This window comes from Nomascus leucogenys, chromosome 10 (assembly GCF_006542625.1).
Source record: "Nomascus leucogenys isolate Asia chromosome 10, Asia_NLE_v1, whole genome shotgun sequence".
In the NCBI taxonomy this organism is placed as follows: domain Eukaryota; kingdom Metazoa; phylum Chordata; class Mammalia; order Primates; family Hylobatidae; genus Nomascus; species Nomascus leucogenys.
In genome coordinates, this window is record NC_044390.1 from 14,670,179 (window position 1) to 14,689,680 (window position 19,502).

At 36.8% G+C, this 19,502-nt stretch overlaps 2 protein-coding genes across 3 annotated transcripts in view; both read left to right on the plus strand.

The window, feature by feature from the left end:
- The window catches only part of EPYC (epiphycan), a 42,558-nt gene extending 35,935 nt beyond the window's left edge, over positions 1–6,623 (plus strand). The window contains exons 6-7 of the mRNA XM_030821831.1: positions 111–206; positions 5,978–6,623. Of these exons, the coding sequence (XP_030677691.1) occupies positions 111–206; positions 5,978–6,148 (267 nt within the window). The 3' untranslated portion in view covers positions 6,149–6,623. The remainder of the gene's footprint in view (positions 1–110; positions 207–5,977) is intronic.
- Positions 6,624–15,083: 8,460 nt separating this feature from the next.
- Positions 15,084–17,802, plus strand: CCER1 (coiled-coil glutamate rich protein 1). 2 transcript variants are annotated; one of them, XR_004032112.1, is made up of 2 exons: positions 15,084–16,859; positions 17,379–17,802. XR_004032112.1 is itself a non-coding variant. In XM_030821832.1 (1 exon), exon 1 carries the CDS (start codon positions 15,556–15,558, stop codon positions 16,774–16,776), a length of 1,221 nt encoding a protein of 406 aa, XP_030677692.1. In that variant the 5' UTR covers positions 15,084–15,555; the 3' UTR covers positions 16,777–16,890. The 2 variants fall into 2 exon arrangements, 1 of the variants encoding a protein (XP_030677692.1); XM_030821832.1 differs by lacking the exon at positions 17,379–17,802 and having other exon boundaries at positions 15,084–16,890.
- The last annotated feature ends 1,700 nt before the right edge of the window (positions 17,803–19,502 follow it).

Consider the following 19,502-nt stretch of genomic DNA (forward strand, 5'->3'; position numbering starts at 1 on the left):
AGCTGAACTGGAACATGCTATTTTACAAATATCTGCATGTAGAGGGAATGGGAAATACAACTGTGGCACCACTAGTTTTTATTGAGTTCCCACATTTGGAATGTTTACAGGACATGTATGATCTCCATCATCTGTACCTCACTGATAACAACTTGGACCACATCCCTCTGCCACTCCCAGAAAATCTACAAGCCCTTCACCTCCAGGTAGGAGTCTACCAGTAAGGTGTGCCCAAGAGCTTCAGAGAAAGCAGAGCCAAGAAGGACATCAGGACACAAGAATTTGTCTGAAATGGCATGTTGACACACTGTGATAACTTTTCTTCTTTTTCCCTTTTCTCATTTATTCTCTCTATCTGAGTACAAAGCTATCTTTATACATTCATAGCTCTATCTATTCTAATTGAATTCCGATAACTTTACTCTTTTCCTTATTTTCCAAGGCAAAATGCATGCTTTTGGTACATAAATCTTCTTTAGGAAAAAAAAAAAAACATTGAAAGTTTCATCTGTTGAAGAAAATGAAAAGATTAGAAGTGGAAAAGAAAAGGGAGAAATAAAAATCTAACTTGACGTTTAGCTGTCAGGGGGAAAAAACATCAATTTCAGCCTGTGATTTTAGGTTTTATGTATTGAATTAAATTCAGTCCTAAGGCATTCCTATGTGCTGAGAGATGGCAAGCTCCATCTCTCTGGATGAACAAAGTGCAGGTTTTTTTTTTTTTTTTTTTTTTTTTTTACAAAAAAACACACCATATTTGAAAGTTTTGGTTATTTTAAATCCCATTAAGCTACCTGTTATCTTTGAAGTATTCAGTTTGATTAGTTTAATGAATGAATAATATTTTATTTTCACCTATGTGATTAAAAAATTGTTCAATCATAGTGAATATTTTTGGTTGTTAAATATAAATTATTTCTTATTTCAGTTGTAAATTTTAGTTTGTAGCTATAATAAACATTCTCTAATAAATTGATCTGTTCTATGGAATAAATGTATAGAGAAAACACCCATTTCATGCTCAAAGAAACAAGGAAACAAAGAAACAATGTTATAGTTTAACATTATCTTTTATGGCAGAAAACGTACAAAAAGTGATTTTACTATTTAAGAGCTGGACATGAATTCCTCTGTTTCCCCTTGTGGATTTTGTGAATATTTACCTTTGTGCCTTTTCTTTTTTTCCTATTAATATAAATATTTTCATATTTTTGGTGTCTACATATATATAAATATATATCTCTATAAATATATGTATATACACACACACTATATATATATATATGTATGTCTGTGTCTTAGATATCTGTCTCTTTTTGTGGGTTTGTCTGATTTGTTTACTTGCCTATTGTATATGTATTTTCTAGCCATTTGGTTTGATTTCTGGATGGCTCTCTCTTTTTCTCTGGGAGTGAATTTCTATGCATATAAAGATGTCTTTCCTTGTTTATGACTGAAGGAAAGATTTCCAAGGGAATACTTAAAGAGATTTTGGAATGTGTTTTCCAATTATGAATTAAATTTTATTACCATTATCTGGGATTATATTGATCCTACCAATAAAACAAGTCTTTGATGTTATATTTAAACATTGTTTGTATATATGAGGGAATTTTTTAAAGTAACAGCTTTTACATTCCCATTCTAAGCTTTGAAAGTCAATAAGTGCAACTTAAAAATTTTTTCTCCGTCACTGTCACCTCACAACATCCAATATATATATGTCTGTTTTTAGCTTACATTGTCTTCAATTTCTATATTTTTAATACATAAATAAATCCCCTTTTTTATTCATTTGAAAAATGTTTGCCAACATGTAGTATAGCAGTTAGAACTGAAGGCTCTTGCAAAAGCATATGCCTTGGGCTGAAATTCTAGACCCAAAACTATCTGAAACTCCCTGCATTTCTGATTTCTTGTGTGGATTAAAAGGTGATCTATACAGGATGGCTGGGAGGATGAATGAAACAATGTTTATAAAGCATTTAATATAGCTACTGATATATGACAAATACTTAAATGTAAGTCATAGTTATTAACAACACATATCTATCACATATCAAAGGGAATAGCAGAGTTAATAGGCACAAAATATGTATTATTCCTCATTGACACTTTATAATGATAAGAGGGTTAATACATCAGGGTCCATACATACATGATTATAAACATATATGCATCTAACAACAGAGGCCCAAAATACACGAGGCAAAAACTATCAGAAATGAAAGGAGAAATAGGCAGTTCAATAGTAATGAAGTATTCCATCTTCTTATTTTTATTTTTTAATTTAATTTTTTCTTTTTTTTTTTTTTTTACAGAAAGGGTCTTGCTCCGTCACCCAGGCTAGAATGCAGTAGTATGATCATAGCTTACCACAGCCTCAAACACCTGGGCTCAAGCAATTTTCCTACCCTAGTCTCCCAAGTAGCTAGAACTTTAGGTGTGAACCATCATGCCTGGCTGCCTTTTAAATTTTTTATAGAGACCAGGTCTCACCATGTTGCCCAGGCTGGTCTTGAACTCCTGGCCTCAAGTGATCCTCCTGAATCGGCCTCCCAAAGTGCTGGGATTACTGGCATGTGCCACCTCACCTGGCCCTGCTTCAATAATGGATAGAACAACTATCTACAAGATCACTAAGTAAATAGAAAACTTGGACAACACTGAAAACCAATTCGGCATAACAGTCATCGACAGAACATTCCACCCAACAATTTCAAAATACACATTTTTCTCAAGTGCACAAGAAACATTTCCCAGGTAGACCACATACTAGGCCACAAAACAAGTATTAGTAAATTGAAAATAATTAAAATTATACAAAGTATGTTTTCTGATTCCAATGAAATTGCATTAGAAATCAACAAAAAATAAAATTTAAGAAATTCACAAATATGTGGATATGAAACAAAATTTTTCTTAATCACTAATGGGCCAAAATAGAAATCTCAAGAAAGTTAAAAAAATCAGAGATAAATAAAAACAAAAATAAAACATATTGAAATGTATGGGATGGAGCTAAAGCAGCACTTAAAGGGAAATTTTCAGCTGTAAATATGTATATTAAAAAAGAAGATCTCAAATCTATAGCCTAGCCTTCTACCTTAAGATAATAGAAAAAGTAGAGGAAACTAACCCAAAGCAAGCAGGATAGAAATAATAAAAATTAAAGCAGAATAAGTAAAATATATAATAGAAAAATAATAGAGAAACAAAACTAACATTTGGTTCTTTAAAAGATCAACAAATTGACATATTGTTAGCTGAAGTGACTTAGGAAAAAAGTCACAAATTACTAAAATCAGGAATAAGAAAGGGGACATTACCACCAACCTTACAGGAATAAGGATCATAAGGATTACTATAACAACTGTAAACCAACAAATTAAACGAACAAATTTCCAGAAAAATGCAAGCTATTGAAATTGATTAAAGAATGGATAATCTGAATAGCGCTATAATAAGCAAATATATTAACTTAGCAATTTAATATCTTCCATAAAAGACAACCCACTCCCACGTTACTGGTTAACTTTATCAAACATTTAAAGAAGAATTCATAACAATCTTTCACAAACTATTTCAAATAACAACAAAAAAAGAGAACATTTCCTTCCTAACCCATTCTGTGAAGCCAATATTACCCAATAACAATACTCGACAAATATATCACCAGAAAATGAAACTACAGGCCAACATCCTTTATAAATATTGATGCAAATCGCCTCAACAAAACACAACAAACTGAATTCACCAACATATAGAAAAGATAACACATCACGACCAAATGGGATTGCAGAAATATAAGAATAGTTTAACATTTAAAAATCAACCAATGTAATATATTAATAGAATAAAGGGTTTAAAACTATATGATTATTTCAATAGATGTCAAAAAAAGCATTTGACAAAATCCAGCACCATTTTATTACAATATTACTAAAAATAAAACCAGGAATAGAAGGAACTTCTTCAATCCAAACTCAGGCTAACATCATCTTCAATGGAGAAAGACTGAACGCTTTCTTCCTAAGAACAGAAACAAGACTAAAATTGTTTGTCTCACCACTTCTATTCAGTATTGAGCCTGGCAGTTATAGCTAGGACTATTAGGACAAATAAATACATAAAATATAGTAAGTAAATGGTTTCCAAATTGGAAATAAGGTCATTTTTCTATTTTCAGATGACATAACCTTGCATATAAAAAATCTTAAGGAATCCACTAAAAACTAGTCGAACTAATAAATGAGTTCAGCAATGTGGCAGGTTACAAAATAAATATACAAATACCAATTGCATACAGGATATCTATACACTAGCAATGAACAATCTGAAAAAAAATTAAGAAAACAATCCTGTTTACAATAGTCGCAAAATTTTAAAGGTACCTAAAATAAATTTAACAAAGGCAGTACAAGCTCTGTATACTTAAAGCTACAACACATTGTTGAAATTAAGACCTAAATAAAGAAAACATAATTCCATATTCATGAATCAGAAGACTTAACGACTAAGGTGGAAATGGTCCCCAAATTAATTTATAAATCTTAGGTATAGAAAATCCTAAGGAATCCACTAAAGTATTTGAACTAATAAATAAGTTCAGCAATGTTATAGGTTATAAAATCAATATAAACTATCAATTATGTTTCAATACATTAACAATGAACAAAAACACAGTGAGATACTAACTCATACTCACTTATTTGGCTAAAATAAAAGAGACAATTAGAAGCGTTGGTTAAGATGCAGACAAAATTGTAACCCTCATACATTGTTGGTAGAAGTGTAAAATGGTGCACCTACTTTGGAAAACAGTCTGACAGTTCCTCAAAATAAAACATGAAGTTACTCTATGACTCAGCAATTCAATGTCTAAGTATATACCCAAAAGAACTGAAAGCATATGTACATACAAAACTTTTACACAAATGTTAACAGAAGCATACTCATAAGAGGCATAATTTGGATTTGGAAATAATTCAAATTTCCATTAATTAATGAATAAACAAAAATGTGGTATATGAATACAATGAAATACTATTGGACAACAAAAAAGAATGAAGTACCAATACATCCTACAACATGTATGAAATTTGAAAACACAATACTAAGCGAAAGAACTCAGTACCAAAACATATATACATAATTCTACTTATGTGAAATGTCCAGACAGGAAAATCTATAGAAAAAGAAAATAGATTAGCAGTTGCTAGGGTGGGAGGAGGGGAATGTGTGGCTTTCTTTTGGGGGTGTTGAAAATGCTTAAAAATTAGACAGATGGTTGCAAAGCTCTGTTAATACACTATAAAACACTGAACTGTACCATTTAAGTGGGTGAATTTTATGGTATGTGAGATACAGTAAATAAACCTAGGTTTAAAAATCCAGTCCTATAATAATAATAAAAATAAATAATAAATAAATAATAAAAATCCAATCCTGGGCCCTGCTTACCTTCCGGATATTTGCTCCCTCCTTCTTTCCCCTCACTTCAGCCACATTGACTTGAATGTTGAATGTTGAGGGAGGAGCATTCCATGTTGATTCCTTAGGAGTCTAAACTCGATGTTCTCTGTGCCTAGAATGTTCTTCCCTTGGTTTTTTTCATGCCTTTTTCTTCTTGTCAATCCATTCTCAGTTCAATTGTTACCTCTAAAGATAACTTTTCATAGTCATCCTATTTTCTTCACAATACTCAACATTTCTGGAAATAACTTGTTTTTCTTTCAGTAGTTTTTTCACCTCAAATTGTATTTCTCTTACTGAAGTATAAGTTCCTTAAAGACAGGAGCATGTCTATTTCCTAATTTATCCCCATTGCTTAGAAAGTGCTTGGCATATACATTAAGTAACTGATTGAGGAAAATAACAAAAGAATAAAAACAAGGGTGAAGCACAGTGGACTGCGCTATCAATCAATACTAAGGATGTGTTATATCTTGTCATAATTTATTTTCATCTTTTTTAGAATAACAACATTCTGGAGATGCATGAAGATACGTTCTGCAATGTTAAAAATTTGACTTATATTCGTAAGGCACTAGAGGACATTCGATTGGATGGAAACCCTATTAATCTCAGCAAAACTCCTCAAGCATACACGTGTCTACCTCGTCTGCCTGTTGGGAGCCTTGTCTAATTTCAGATAATGGTTAGCATTATGATGGCTACTATAAATAAACCATTCTTACTGCTCTCTTCCAAAACAAAACTCAGCATGATACTTTGAGATTGTGTTCTGAGAGATGATATGACTACATAAAATACAATTAAAAATGTTATAATGAAAATGTAGTAATTTAAGAAAACACCAGATGAGTTAGGAATAAAGCTATAACATTTACAAAAAGAGCAAAACTAAGTGATAGAAAATATTTCACATATGTTCTTATAGATCATGTATCACTTGCAAGTTTTAGGAGTTCATATACTATGTAATTTCAAATTAAGTACATAATAAAGTAAAATTTTGAAATGAACACTTTAGATATTTTTGCCAAGATTTAGATATTTTTAATTAAACTTTTCTCTTCCTTTTTTTTTCCACTAATGCATGTTTATTCCCCTAATCCATTAAAGACCATGAAGAAAAGAATAAAAGTATTTGAAAATTATAATGGCATTGTGAAGTATTCATTATAATCACACCACGCAAATAATCATATCCAACAATAATACACATAACTTCCAGTTTTTGAATGATAACTTTTTATCATCTTAAAGAGCTGACAACTCATTTTAGATCTTTGATAAACTGGTTAGTTATATAGTGTATTTCTATGCCTGTAAGGAAAATAAAATATAGAAAATTGAAAATATAGAAGACGGTATGATAATCATATTAGGGAAGAAGTAATACTTTCTTAGGAGAGTTCATCTTTCTAAGATGTATAATCATAATACAGGCACATACATGGTTCAAAACTGAAAGACAATAAAAGAGTATCCAATGAAAGGTAAGTTTCCTTCCAGCTGCAACACCTCCAGGTCTACTCCCCGGAAATAATGTTTTCCTGCATGATTTCATAAAGATTTCCACAAGAAACAAAAGCTTGCATATAAGTAACTTTTTCTTTTTTACATAAATACATATGTGCACATGCTACATGTGCATTTCACCAGAATGTGTGTATTTATACATAAAATATGCATTTTGAAGTTCAGAAAATAAACACTATTCTGAACTTTGCTTGTTTAATTTAAAATTATTGCTGGATGATTATTCCATATCAGCACATATAGCTGCACTGATTCTGAAAACCACATATCAGTCCATCACATGGATGTACATGTTTTTCATTTACACCAAACTTCAAAGAATACCCTTGCTGGAACATGAATGAGTTTGTATACATGTGAGAGTACATGTATTGATAAAATCATGAAAGTAGAATTCTGGGTTACAGATTATTATTTTAAATTTTAATAAATATTACTAAATTGCCCTTCAAAGACAGTGCAACCACTTACACTTTCACCAACAGTGTGGGAAAGTACATAATTCTCTAGAACTTCACTAAGATGGTTTAGTATCAAATCTTTTCATCACTTCATAGTCTATTTCTGAATTAACATATTAAAAAATGAGACAATTAATTGTTTTGTAGTGTATTAACAGAGCTTTGCAACCATCTGTCTAATTTTAACCCAGGTAACCTCCATATGATCTTTAAAAAGGCCAACTGGTTTGGTGCTTTAATTACATCTGCATTTTTTTTTTTTTTTTTTTTTTTTTTTTTTTGAGAGGGACTCTCGCTCTGTGGCCAGGCTGGAGTGCAGTAGCATGATTTTGGCTCACTGCAACTTCTGCCTCCTGGGTTCAGGCGATTCTCCTGCCTCTGCCTCTCAAGTAGCTGGGACTACAAGTGCATGCCACCACACCCAGCTATCTTTTTGTATTTTTAGTAGAAACGGAGTTTCACTGTGTTGGCCAGGATGGTCTCAATCTCCTGAAGTCATGATCTGCACGACTTGGCCTCCCAAAGTGTTGGGATTAAAGGCATAAGCCACTGCGCCCGGACCTGTAATTGTTTTTTAACAGTACCTAGAAGAATGTTTGAATAACTGGAAGGCAGGAATCTCAGAGACCTATCTTTAAAATTCTACCTAACACAATCTCCAAATCCTAGTAGTATAAGCAAGTGGTGATTCACCATAGATAATGACCTTCTTTCTCTACTCTTAAATCCTCCTAGAAACACATAAAAAATAGCGATGATAGCAGTGGGAATAATAAGGAAACAGTAACATTTAATGAAAGCCTTTTATTATTGTTTCTCTGGGATGGAATAGTTATCCTTTGATGATGTCTCTATGTGGACAAAGAAATATACAATGTCACTGACTTTTCAATTTCTGCTGTGCCAATGAGGTAGACAAGTGGATGACTTGGTTTTGATTCTCTTGTTATAGTTTAAGAAAAAGAATTGCAATGATTCTTTGAAAAATTAAGTTATTTTAAACATGTAGACATATTTTTAGCCAAAACTATCTTCTAATGTTACTTTTGCTTGCATTTGTGGTAAATATAAATGAAAGTAATAAGGGAGAAAGAAAAATCATTTGCTATATCTTATTGTGTATGCATTTGAATGAGGTTCAATGATTAACACTGTCAGTGGACAAACTTGTAGCTCCCAGAGTGTCCATACAGCCACAGGACAACTTTGCACAACTCTTATTAAAATAGAAATAAGAGCTACACAACATCACTGCTATAAAATAGAAGAAGCCATATAACAGTGTACTTTAGAGGATAGTGTCAGAAAATCATTTTTAGGCCTGGCGTTTAACTTTGAAGCATATTAAATGTTGTTTTAAAGTTAATTCACGTATACACATTGTTATAATAGCAACCAACTATTGGATACAAACCACGTGCCAGGCATCTACGAAGGTGTTCAGCATGTATTAATTCACAATATCCTAGGAGCTGGAGATAATCACTATTCCAAGTCACAAATCAGAGAAGAGAGCTTAAATAACTTGGCCTGGATCCATAGCCGACTCCTAAATCCTGTGCTATTTGACTCCATTGTTGCACCTAAAGTACCACAGACATGCCTTTTTCCAGTTTTATAAAATAAAGAAAATGGTGTACAGGCTGGACAAAGATGCAAAGATCAGCGCCGGCTTTTTGTATGCAACAGTGACTTCCCACTGGTCTAGTGCCTTATTTCAAGTACCATGGAGGGACCATTTCCCGAGGCCAGAGTAGTCCTCCAGATAACTGACCTCTGGAAAATCAGCAAAAAGACGGACTGAGATACTTAGTGCCATCAGGGTAAGAGAAGACTCCCAGCAGACAGTACTGACTTATTCATTGGGTACAGTCGGCACAGTGCCCACAGCTTGCAAGAGTCTTCGGATCATACGAAAATATTTAGTTTCTTTTAAAATAAAGAGAACGTGGTAATATAATATATGTGCAATAATCAGTCAAACCTGGATTATATTCTTTTCTGTAGCGACAAGCCATAAAATAGAGTTTAATTAATTTTTATGAAGAAAGGGGTCCATGGAAGTCTTAATGAGGTCCTGCCTACGAGAACATTATTGATAACAGGTTTCCCCCACAAATGGCATAGAATAACTTTCTGTCCTCAGAGCCTACTTAGCATACAATTATTACAGAATCTGGGGGAAGAAGAGACTTTAGCAAGAAATAAAATGAAATAAAATAAAATAAATAAAATACTGGGACAAAAAGGGCAAATGTTATGGTGCTAACCGACATTCTCACAGGCATTATGACAGCCTACTGACAAGGTTGCTTTGCAGATGTAGTTTGACATGAACTCTAGAAGGACAAAGTGTTTATATAACTCTTAAAATGTGATGATAATATTTTAGTGATCCTGCTAAATGTATCATATTTAAGTGGCCATTTCAAATACCTCAGTCTTATTTGAAAACTCTAAATTTAAAACTGACTTCTGATTAAAACACAACATATATTTTTAAGCATCAAACTGTTTTTTTTTCCTATTCAGTTGTTATATATGTTTATTTTTCTCTAAATATTACAGGTTATTTGCCAAGAAAAAAAATGAATACTGCATCCTACTGCCCCAGAATACATTATACTTTAAACCTACTTATAAGCAAACATGACCAGGCTAACAATTCCTATCTAAGTATTTCTGAGTGTCCAGGTTTTTCAGATGTGATAACTACAATATGTTGTGTTAATCCTCTGCAAATCTTCAATTGTTATAGGATCAATAATAATTTCAAAAGGTGGTAGCAAATAATATCTACACATAGTACTATGATTTGTAAAACTGGCATTTCCTATTTCTCTGAATCTATAGAAACATTGTCATCACAAAGTTAACTCCCTCTTCAAAATTTGCTTAAAATGACTCGAGGACAAAAACCACAATGGTGTTCCCTGATGCACAATACACCTCAAAAATCTGCAAACTAACACCAAAACATCCCAAATTATTAAGAGAAAGCAATATGTCCCTTTGAATCTTTTTATCTCACCTTTGAAAAGCCAGAAAGGCTTAATACTTTGTACTTAGCCTTTGTGACCACAAGATGGCGTTGACCCTTTGGTTTTAAAATCCTGTTGCGTGGATGTCTGCAGTAGGAAAAGGCAAGCCTGACAGAACATATATTTTTAAGCATCGAATTGCTTTTTTTTCTATTTAATAGCTATATATGTTTATTTTTCTCTAAATATTACAGGCTATTTGCCAAGAAAAAAATGAGCACTGCATCCTACTGCCCCAGAATACATTATACTTTAAAACTACTTATAAGCAAGCATGCATTCTATTTATTTTTGTATCACATAGTACTGTATTAGTGACATAGATGGATCTAAAAAAATCTGTTGAATTTAATTTATCTGACTGGATCGGGCATATCCAACTTCTCTCTGAAGAATTTTATTTACAAGTTTAATTGGCAGAGGTTTGCTTTTTCAAAGCCAATTGAAAAATGCTGAAGTATAATAAAAACACCCAATTCTACGCACAAGAATAAAAGGTGATTAATACTGCAACCTGGAATTGTTTAAAAATGGAATTCATGATAAAACACAAAAATGAGTTGTTTACTTCTCAGTTTGTTTTGTATAGGAACTGTTGCTGACTGTATTTTGAATGAGCTACTACTGCCATCAAGTGTTAGAATTCTTCTTTACAAGTCACAAAAATGCACAAAAACCAACACCAAAATTGCAATATGTTTTCAACTTAAAAACATAATGCTCTGCACAGCATAAAACATAGCAGAGCCTACTCCATCATACGGCACTTATTACAATTTCAAAAAGGCCAACAGTGTCATTAAAATCTTCCAAATAAAGTAGTAACAAGTGAGTATGAACGACATATTTGAGTCAATTTACTTTATATATGTGGGAAACAGATGGTAAGATTGTCTGCCTCCTGGTCCCCTGTTCACACCTTTGTGTAACACCCACTCCCCCAACCCCTCCACATTGCGTGTCCGCGGGGACCTGGGCCTTGCTTCTAACCCACAGACTATGGCAAAGGTGATGGAAAGCCCAGGATTATGTTAAGGCAAGAATGTCAAGGCCAGGATTATGATAAACAGCCACAGACTTTCACACACACGCATGTGTATATGTCTGTATTTACATCTGTAACTTTCCATCTTACTAGGAGAAACTATGGAGATTCTCTTTGCCAATTTGATGATGTGAGCAGCCCCGTTGAGGAAGCCCACAGTTCTTGCTGTGGGCAGTGTCTAAGAACTGCCTTTAGCCCCTAGGACTAGTGGGTAGCCTCAAGTCCTAAAGCTGGCCTCCAGCCAACAGAAAGCTAAAAGGCAGGGCCATCAGTCTTAGAGCCACAGGGAATAAATTCTGCCAATGCCATAAATGATCTTAGGAGTGAATTTTTCTGAATTGAGCACATCAATGAGAACTCAAACCATTCAAAATCTTAATTACAGCCTGTAGCAGTCTGTTCTTACGCTGCTAATAAAGACATACCCGAAACTGCATAATTTATAAAGGAAAAGAGGTTTAATGGACTCACAGTTCTACTTGGCTGGGGAGGCCTCATACTCATGGCAGAAGGTAAAGGAGGAACAAAATCACCTCTTAGAAGGCAGCAGGCAAGAGAGACTGTGAAGCAAGCAAAAGGTGTTTCCTCTTAGAAAACCATCAGATCTCGTGAGACTTATTCACTACCAGGAGAACAGTATAGGGAAACCACCCCCATGATTCAGTTATCTCCCACCAGCTCCTTCCCACAACATGCGGAAATTATGGGAGCTATAATTCAAGAGGAGATTTGGGTAGGGACACAGCCCCTGTTGAGCCCCTGGACAGAGGGCCCATTAAGATATTCCTGGAACCCTGACTCCCGAAAACCTTGAGATAATAAACGTATATTGTTTTAAGTAACCAAGGTTGTGAGCATTTGTTAAACAGCAACAGAAAGCTAATACAATATTCAACAACAGGATGAATGTGTTATATTTCAATATTGAATCAGAATATTTCATGGTATTGAAAGAATATGAGTCAATTAAAAATGTGTCCTTACATTGGTCAACAAGTACAAAGTTACAGGTAGGGAGAAGGAGTAAGTTTTGGTGTTCTAATGCACATCAAGGTGACTACAACGAACACTAATGTATTGTGTATTTCAAAATAGCTATAAGAGAGGATTTTAAATTCTCACCACAATTAAATGACAAATACTTGAAGTAATATACTAATTAGCCTAATTTGATCATTCCATAAAGTATATATGTATGGAAACATCACATGGTGCCATATATATATATATATAATCATTTGTCACTAAAAAAAGAACTATAAAGTGTGTTTTTAAAAATTAATTAAATGTCTGTCTTTTTGTTTAACATGCTTTAGTGGTAAATTTTCTTGGACGATTTACCAGTATATTCAAAACTTGTATTATAATTCCAATCTCTGTAAAACTAAAATCATAATCAAAATAATAAATTGCTGCTTCTCTTAAGAAAATCTGGGCAAGCCAATAACGTGTCAACGTTGTTTAGTAGGGAGAATAAATATTCTCACCATGCAAAAAGTATACAATGCCAAGATTAACCGTATAAAGATCACATCAACTGATCAAAAAATGATGTCCTTAATTACCTGTAAAATGAGTTAACCATCTCTTTTAAAACAAAAAGAAACTGATTGGAATTCCAATACAGCAACATGGTCCATCTGTAATGCTCTCAATTAAAACCCATTTTTGCATAACACACATGTCCTTAGAAAAAATAAATCTGGGCTCTCACCATTCCATTTTGAGTAAGCAGAGCAGGGTCAGAACAACTGCCAAAGGTGAGTCCATATCTAGAAAGGGATATTGCAGGCTAAACATGTCAGCATTCTGTACTTTGAGTCAAGCAGGCATGTCCTCAGCAAACCACAGAGGAAATGAAATTAAATGAAGCCTGTGGATTCTACAGGTCTCAGGGCAAATGTTGGAGTCCTGATCCAAGATCCCCTATAATGTTCTCAATTTTCAGCCAGGAATGCATAAATGACCTTTGCCGGCTTCAGGGCTTTCACACATTTTGCTTTTCTGGCATTTAATGGAGCCTTATATAGACTGAAGTTCCCAGCAGGCAGTTTTCCATTTTGTGCAATTCCACTCAGCACAGAAAAGTAATAAAGGGATATACACTGAGACAGTTTTCTCCAGGACCAAGTATGGTAGCACCTTCCTTGACGTTTTACAAAGAAGGACAAGAAAAGGACAGAAGCCAGGGTGGGGATGCCTATTTTTGCATCAAGCGCAAGTGCCTTTACATGTACTATATCACCTCTTTTAGAAGTCATGAAGTATTTAAATATAAGGATGATAGTTAACAGCTTACTGAGTACTTACAGGGTACCTGCACTAAGTACTTTAAGCAATTACAGTAAATCCTCACTTAGCATCATAGGTTGTTGGAAACTGCTACTTTTAAATGAGAAGATATATAATGAAACGTGGTTTTGTTATTGTTGTTGCTTTGCCTCAGCAACGTTATAAGGAAATGACATTGAGCAAGACGTTCATATTAGAGGACCTACTATACGCATTTAATTATTTACACAACTGTATGGAAAATGTAGTATAGTCATGGGATGGGTAAGGAAACTGAGGCTTACAGAGATTAATAATTGGTGAGTTGAAGTTGAATCCCATTTATTTAAATTAAAACCCATATGCTTAACCACAATGCTTTAAAGGCTTCCTGTGTATATGCTGTATGGTCAGTGAAAGGACAAAAGGAAAGACAATCGGAATATTCCTGTTTCCAAGGACAACCCTGTGGTATTCATCCTGGTAATAATAATATTTGTTTAATTGAGGTACATACGTATGGTATATTACCAATAGCAAAGTACCTTCCCAAATGTATGTCATTTAGTTATCACAAGGGTCCTACTGGTGGTTTGGTAGAACATATAGCAATGTCATTAAGAACCTAACTTTTGGGTCAAACAGGTTTAGGCTTAAATCGTAGCCCAGAAATTTATTAGCCCCACGACCATGGGGAAATTAACCTCTCAGTTCCCTCATCTGTGACAGGTGATAAGATACGCCTACCTCTCAGGGTAGATGACAGGATTATTTGTCAGTGAGCACATGCAATAATAAATGTTTGTGGTCTTGTTTTATGTATTATGAATCCCAATTCTCAGGAGTAAGAAGAGTTGGCACCGGTCAGAAGGTAAGAGGTTGGGCCAAGTTGTCTTTCTCCAGTAATTTTCCATTATCCCTTCGGCCCTCCAAAGGTGTAGAATGTGGGGTTTTCAAAACTCAAGTTCTCCCGCCCCCACCGGGTTCAGATGAAGGCCCATCTTCTAAACCCCCGCCTCAAGGTGATAAAAAGCTTTCGGATAAACTGCCTCCAGACTTGCTTGAATTGAGCAGCAGAAACCCAATCGGGGTCCCTCTTCACCTCCCCCAAACGCTGCGTCACAAGCCCCCTGCGAATGTTCACCTGAAGCCTAGTTCCAGACAGAACCCGGCCTTGCGCACAGGGAGGACGATTTCGACCCCAATTGGCTGTTGCCCTGGGTGCCCAAGAACGCGGTGGGCACGAGGGACACCACAGCCAGTATTTAAGGGCTGCCGCTGCCCTCGCCACCACAGTCCTGCCAGGACGGCGACAGTGAAGCACCTGGGTTGAGAGGGAGCAGCAGGTAACTGCGCAACCCCTGCCTCCCCCGGTCCCAGCCCGTGCCTCAGCAGAGCCGGGTGTTGGGGAGGACCCGGGAGTGGGTCTCACTGCGCGTGTCGCCTGCCAACACCTTCCTCCCCCACCATCCTTACCCAGCCCCATTCCCACCCAGCACACCTGGGCGAGACAACCCAGGTGCGAAGGACAAGCGATTATTACCGAAGAGCGTGCAAACCAGGAAGAGAGCGGCCTACTGGAGAGGAAAACGTGATCCCAGGGGTAGATACGTGGCGCTGCGTGGAGAGACAGGTTGACGAGACGAGGCTCTTCTGACCGTCCCATCTGGCAAAACTTGACGACAGCTTCAGGTCGCTACCATCTAGACCTCTCGGAGCTCCCTGAACCATGACTCAGACCCTCGACACAAGGGAAGACCCTCTGAACTTGGGCGGCGGCAGCGGCGGCGGCGGCAGCGGCGGCTGTGGCTGGGCACACTCGGCCTCCTTGAGCTCCTGGTCGTCCTGCCATCGAAGGCGCCCGGGTGCTCCAGTGTACAATAGGCCGCACCGCTATAGCCCCAAGACCGAGTATGGGCCGCCAAGGAGGCAGCCGAAGCAACAGCACGGCCCGGGCTTTTGGTTCCAACCACCCGTGTGCTTTAACTGGGGGTGCTGGGGAGGGCCCTGGCGCCCACCTCCAAGATTCCGGAATTTCCCCTGCCCGGTGCAAGTGTTTCGGGTATATGGCCTGCACCCTCTCTGCTTTTGCTGCTGCTCCTGCTGGAGCAGGTCCTGGAACCCTGGCTGGGTGAGGCCCCCAGGCAGGAAGAAGCGCTGGGGCCGCAGAGGCCGCGGCCTGCGCCACCACCCTCGCCGCTCTTCCCCGCGGAGCCCGCCAGCGGATGTGAGCACGCTGCCGCAGCCGGTCAAGCTGTGTGAGTGGAGAGAGCCTGGCATGCGAGCGCCGCCCAACACCACCCAATTCATCATGAACCAGATCTACGAGGACATGCGGCAGCAGGAGAAGCTGAAGCGGCAGCAGGAGGCGCTGCGGTCGCAGAAAGCCACGGTGAGCCGCGAGGCCTCCCCGGCCAGATCCTCCGGAAACGACGCGCCCCCTGGCGGCGGCGAGGAAGCCTGGGGACTGCAGGAAACTCTGTATGGCTTTGTGCAGAATCCCTCTCTTGCATTCAGTCCCAACCCAGAGGAAAACCAGTCTCTTGCCCCGCTGCTGGTGGAGGAAGAGGAGGAGAAGAAAAATGATGATGAGGAGGAGTATGACCAGGAGGTGTGTGATGCAAAGGAGGCGAGCGAGGAGGAAGAAGAAGAGGTTGAAGATGAGGAAGAAGAGGTCGAAGATGAGGAGGAAGAGGTCGAAGAGGCTGAATATGTGGAGGAGGGGGAGGAGGAGGAAGAGGAGGAGCTGGAAGAGGAAGAGGAGGTCCTGGAGGAGAACGAGCAGAGAGGGGAAGAATTTCACTTGCCTCTGGAAATGCCTTTATCAATCTTCGTAGGGGCTGAAGAAAAGAGAGAGAACTTTATAAGCTGCACTTTTTTAAACCCAGAGCAGATAATTCCCAAAGTGCCACAGGAATCCCTGTTCATGGCACAGGACTTTAACTGTTAGACATCAGAAAAGGGATTGAGAAAAGGGATGGAACTGATTTGAGGCTAAACTGGATTAGCAATTTATTAAAAACTGATTAAAAAGTGAGTTCCATTAATAAACAGATCTATGTAAACACCTTCTTTGGCCATTATAAAATGTTTAAAATTTGATGCGTATGTGTATGACTGTGGGTGGGTGGTGGGGGAGCTTTCAAATATAATTCTACTGGAACTTATTAAAGGCCAAATATTTTATTACTATCATTTGAATATTTTCATTTGGTGTTTTCCCCTCTAGGAAACAGAGTTGCTGTTGTTTTTTTAAATCTGGCAATACTGAAAAAGCATTTGTTTTTGAAACAAATTTATACAACTTGGCCACTTAATGAGTTTGGAATCAAGAGATAGTTTGTTACATGTGTAAGAAGCACATTCTAACGCTACTAAATGTTCACCAATGCTCTTAACATAACTGAAGCCATTTTCAATCCCTGTATTTTTTCAACAATATTTTTCCTCATAGATTTTTCCACCATCAGAGTGCATTTTTGAGGGTTGTATTTTGTTAACCCCATTTGCAGTCTCTTGTGGCATCGCTTATTGATATTCCTTGTTCCACAGTGCTATGGATCTTCCTCAGAAGAACATGAAGTTGCTTCTGTGGAACTGGTTATCAGCCATGGCCTCAACAATCCATAATCCAGTCATGGAGAGGATTCCCCATGGTCAGAAGTCAACTTGCACATCTAGTTAAAGTCCAAGGTAACTGCAAACAATGGAACATAGCTTAGGTTTTGAAGCCTCGTTATTGGATATAGTCTTTATCCTAAGTTCTGAGCAGCCATAAAAATAGTTTTCCAGAATGGATTTTTTTTAGATAAAAAGATTATCTACCTTTTGGGGGTGGAATATCTTATTTTGTTTTTGAATTTGTCTTTGTTATAAAGAGTAAAACAAAGATGTGTAAGTGTGAGTCTCTGTGAGCTAGTTTCTGATGCCTAAACAGCAATTACCTATAGAGAATACATCATTCAAAATAATAGCTGACCTTTTTTTTTTTAACTAGCCAGATATTGTGATGCTTGCTTTACTAATCCAGATGGCTAATATGAAATAATCAACCCATGTCAGGGGTTGAAGGGATTGGTCATCCCAGGACACCCACCATTCTAACCACCCACTATCATGTAATGAGGGGGATCTTAGGGTTTCCTGCTCAGCATGATTGGAGCACCATAGTTCTCAACTCCCATGGAGAGCCTCTTGCACAGTTTATTCAGTACAACTTGATGATCCCGTGCCCTTTACAGTGCTAGTATGGCTCTGAATAACCCAGTCTTTAGTTTTAGAGGTATGTGTACACTTGAAGGGAAAATACAATTTTCCAAAATAAATTCATTATTATTAAAATCATTTCAAACTTTATTGGGTGAACACAGTGAGGATGAGGTGCTAGTTAGGCATTTCTTTCAAGAATGGAGCTATTTTGCCAGTTGTCAGAAAAAGAACATTATAAATCATAAAACATGATTATAGGGCCTGGACTTGATAAGCATCGTTGCTGTCTATTCTGAGGTTTTTCTTCTCACGTAGAGGTTCTAGCATTTTCATCCTCTAGAGACTGACAGCATTTCTTCATTTGTCTTCATTACTTTCTCTCCACAGTAACTTAGAGGAATTTTATTTTCCGTGAAAATATTAGCCCTCTAAAGATGGTAAATACACTTTACATCTAGAGATCAACTCTGAATTCTGAGTATGATTTTATAAAGTTTTAGAACATCCGTATATGAGGAAGACAGTATTTGTAACATATTTAGTTCCATTAAAATAAATGTAAGAGGTGAAATGACCAATCTCCTCCAGCTAACACCAAACCTACAGATCTGGGAAATAAATGATACATCTCCCATAGGTGACCTTGGGTTAAGGGAGTCGATAAGACTAAAAAAAAGTCCTTAAATTATAGTTTTTTTTTTAGCAGCATAATAAAATGATACATGCAGCCATGTTTTGTATTCAATAAGGTTTATGTTAATGTAAAACAACTGAAAATTACTCAATGTTGTCAAATCACTTTGGCCTTGATTATCTATATATTAAAATGAAAATCAGAATGTGGCTATCTTAGCTGTTTCAGTAGCTAAGTAGGATTTTTCTTTATTTAGTTTTAGTTAATTAGTGGAATACAGTCCAATGTCAAGGTCGGCTAATGGAAGAGAAGAAAAGATTTGGATGTGGCATGGGAAGGCCTGGATGTGTGTTCATGCTGCCTAAGTGACCTGTGGTGGTGGCCACTGGCCTTGGGTTTCTGTTTCCTCAGTGTTAGTGATTATACTTTATCACTTAGGTATATTGTGAAGACAAAATACTCAATATTTAAAAAGAATTGTATTATAACTACAAAACGCTGTTGATCAATGTTAAACTACATTTTACAAAGTCATCTCACATAATTTCTGAACATTAGTTCAGTCTAAATTTATTAGCAAGGCCCAGAAAATCTCATAGCAATTCTATTGGGCTGACATATCAGATATTTCAGTTGTTATTAATGCCACAGAACTAAGTATGAACCAGCTTGTCCTTCAAATGGAGTTTTGGCTTCTGGTAAAATAGTGTGTAAATGGACACTTCACATGGTCTACTGCCATGATATTTAAAGTGTGTTCTATGAACCAACAGCACTGACACCCAGGTGTTAGATCCATTGCAGAAGCCTCATGGGAATTTAATGATTAAGAC

Excerpts from the sequence above, each read along its gene's own strand:
- CCER1 (XM_030821832.1), top strand. The coding sequence starts at position 15,556 with ATGACTCAGACCCTCGACACAAGGGAAGACCCTCTGAACTTGGGCGGC.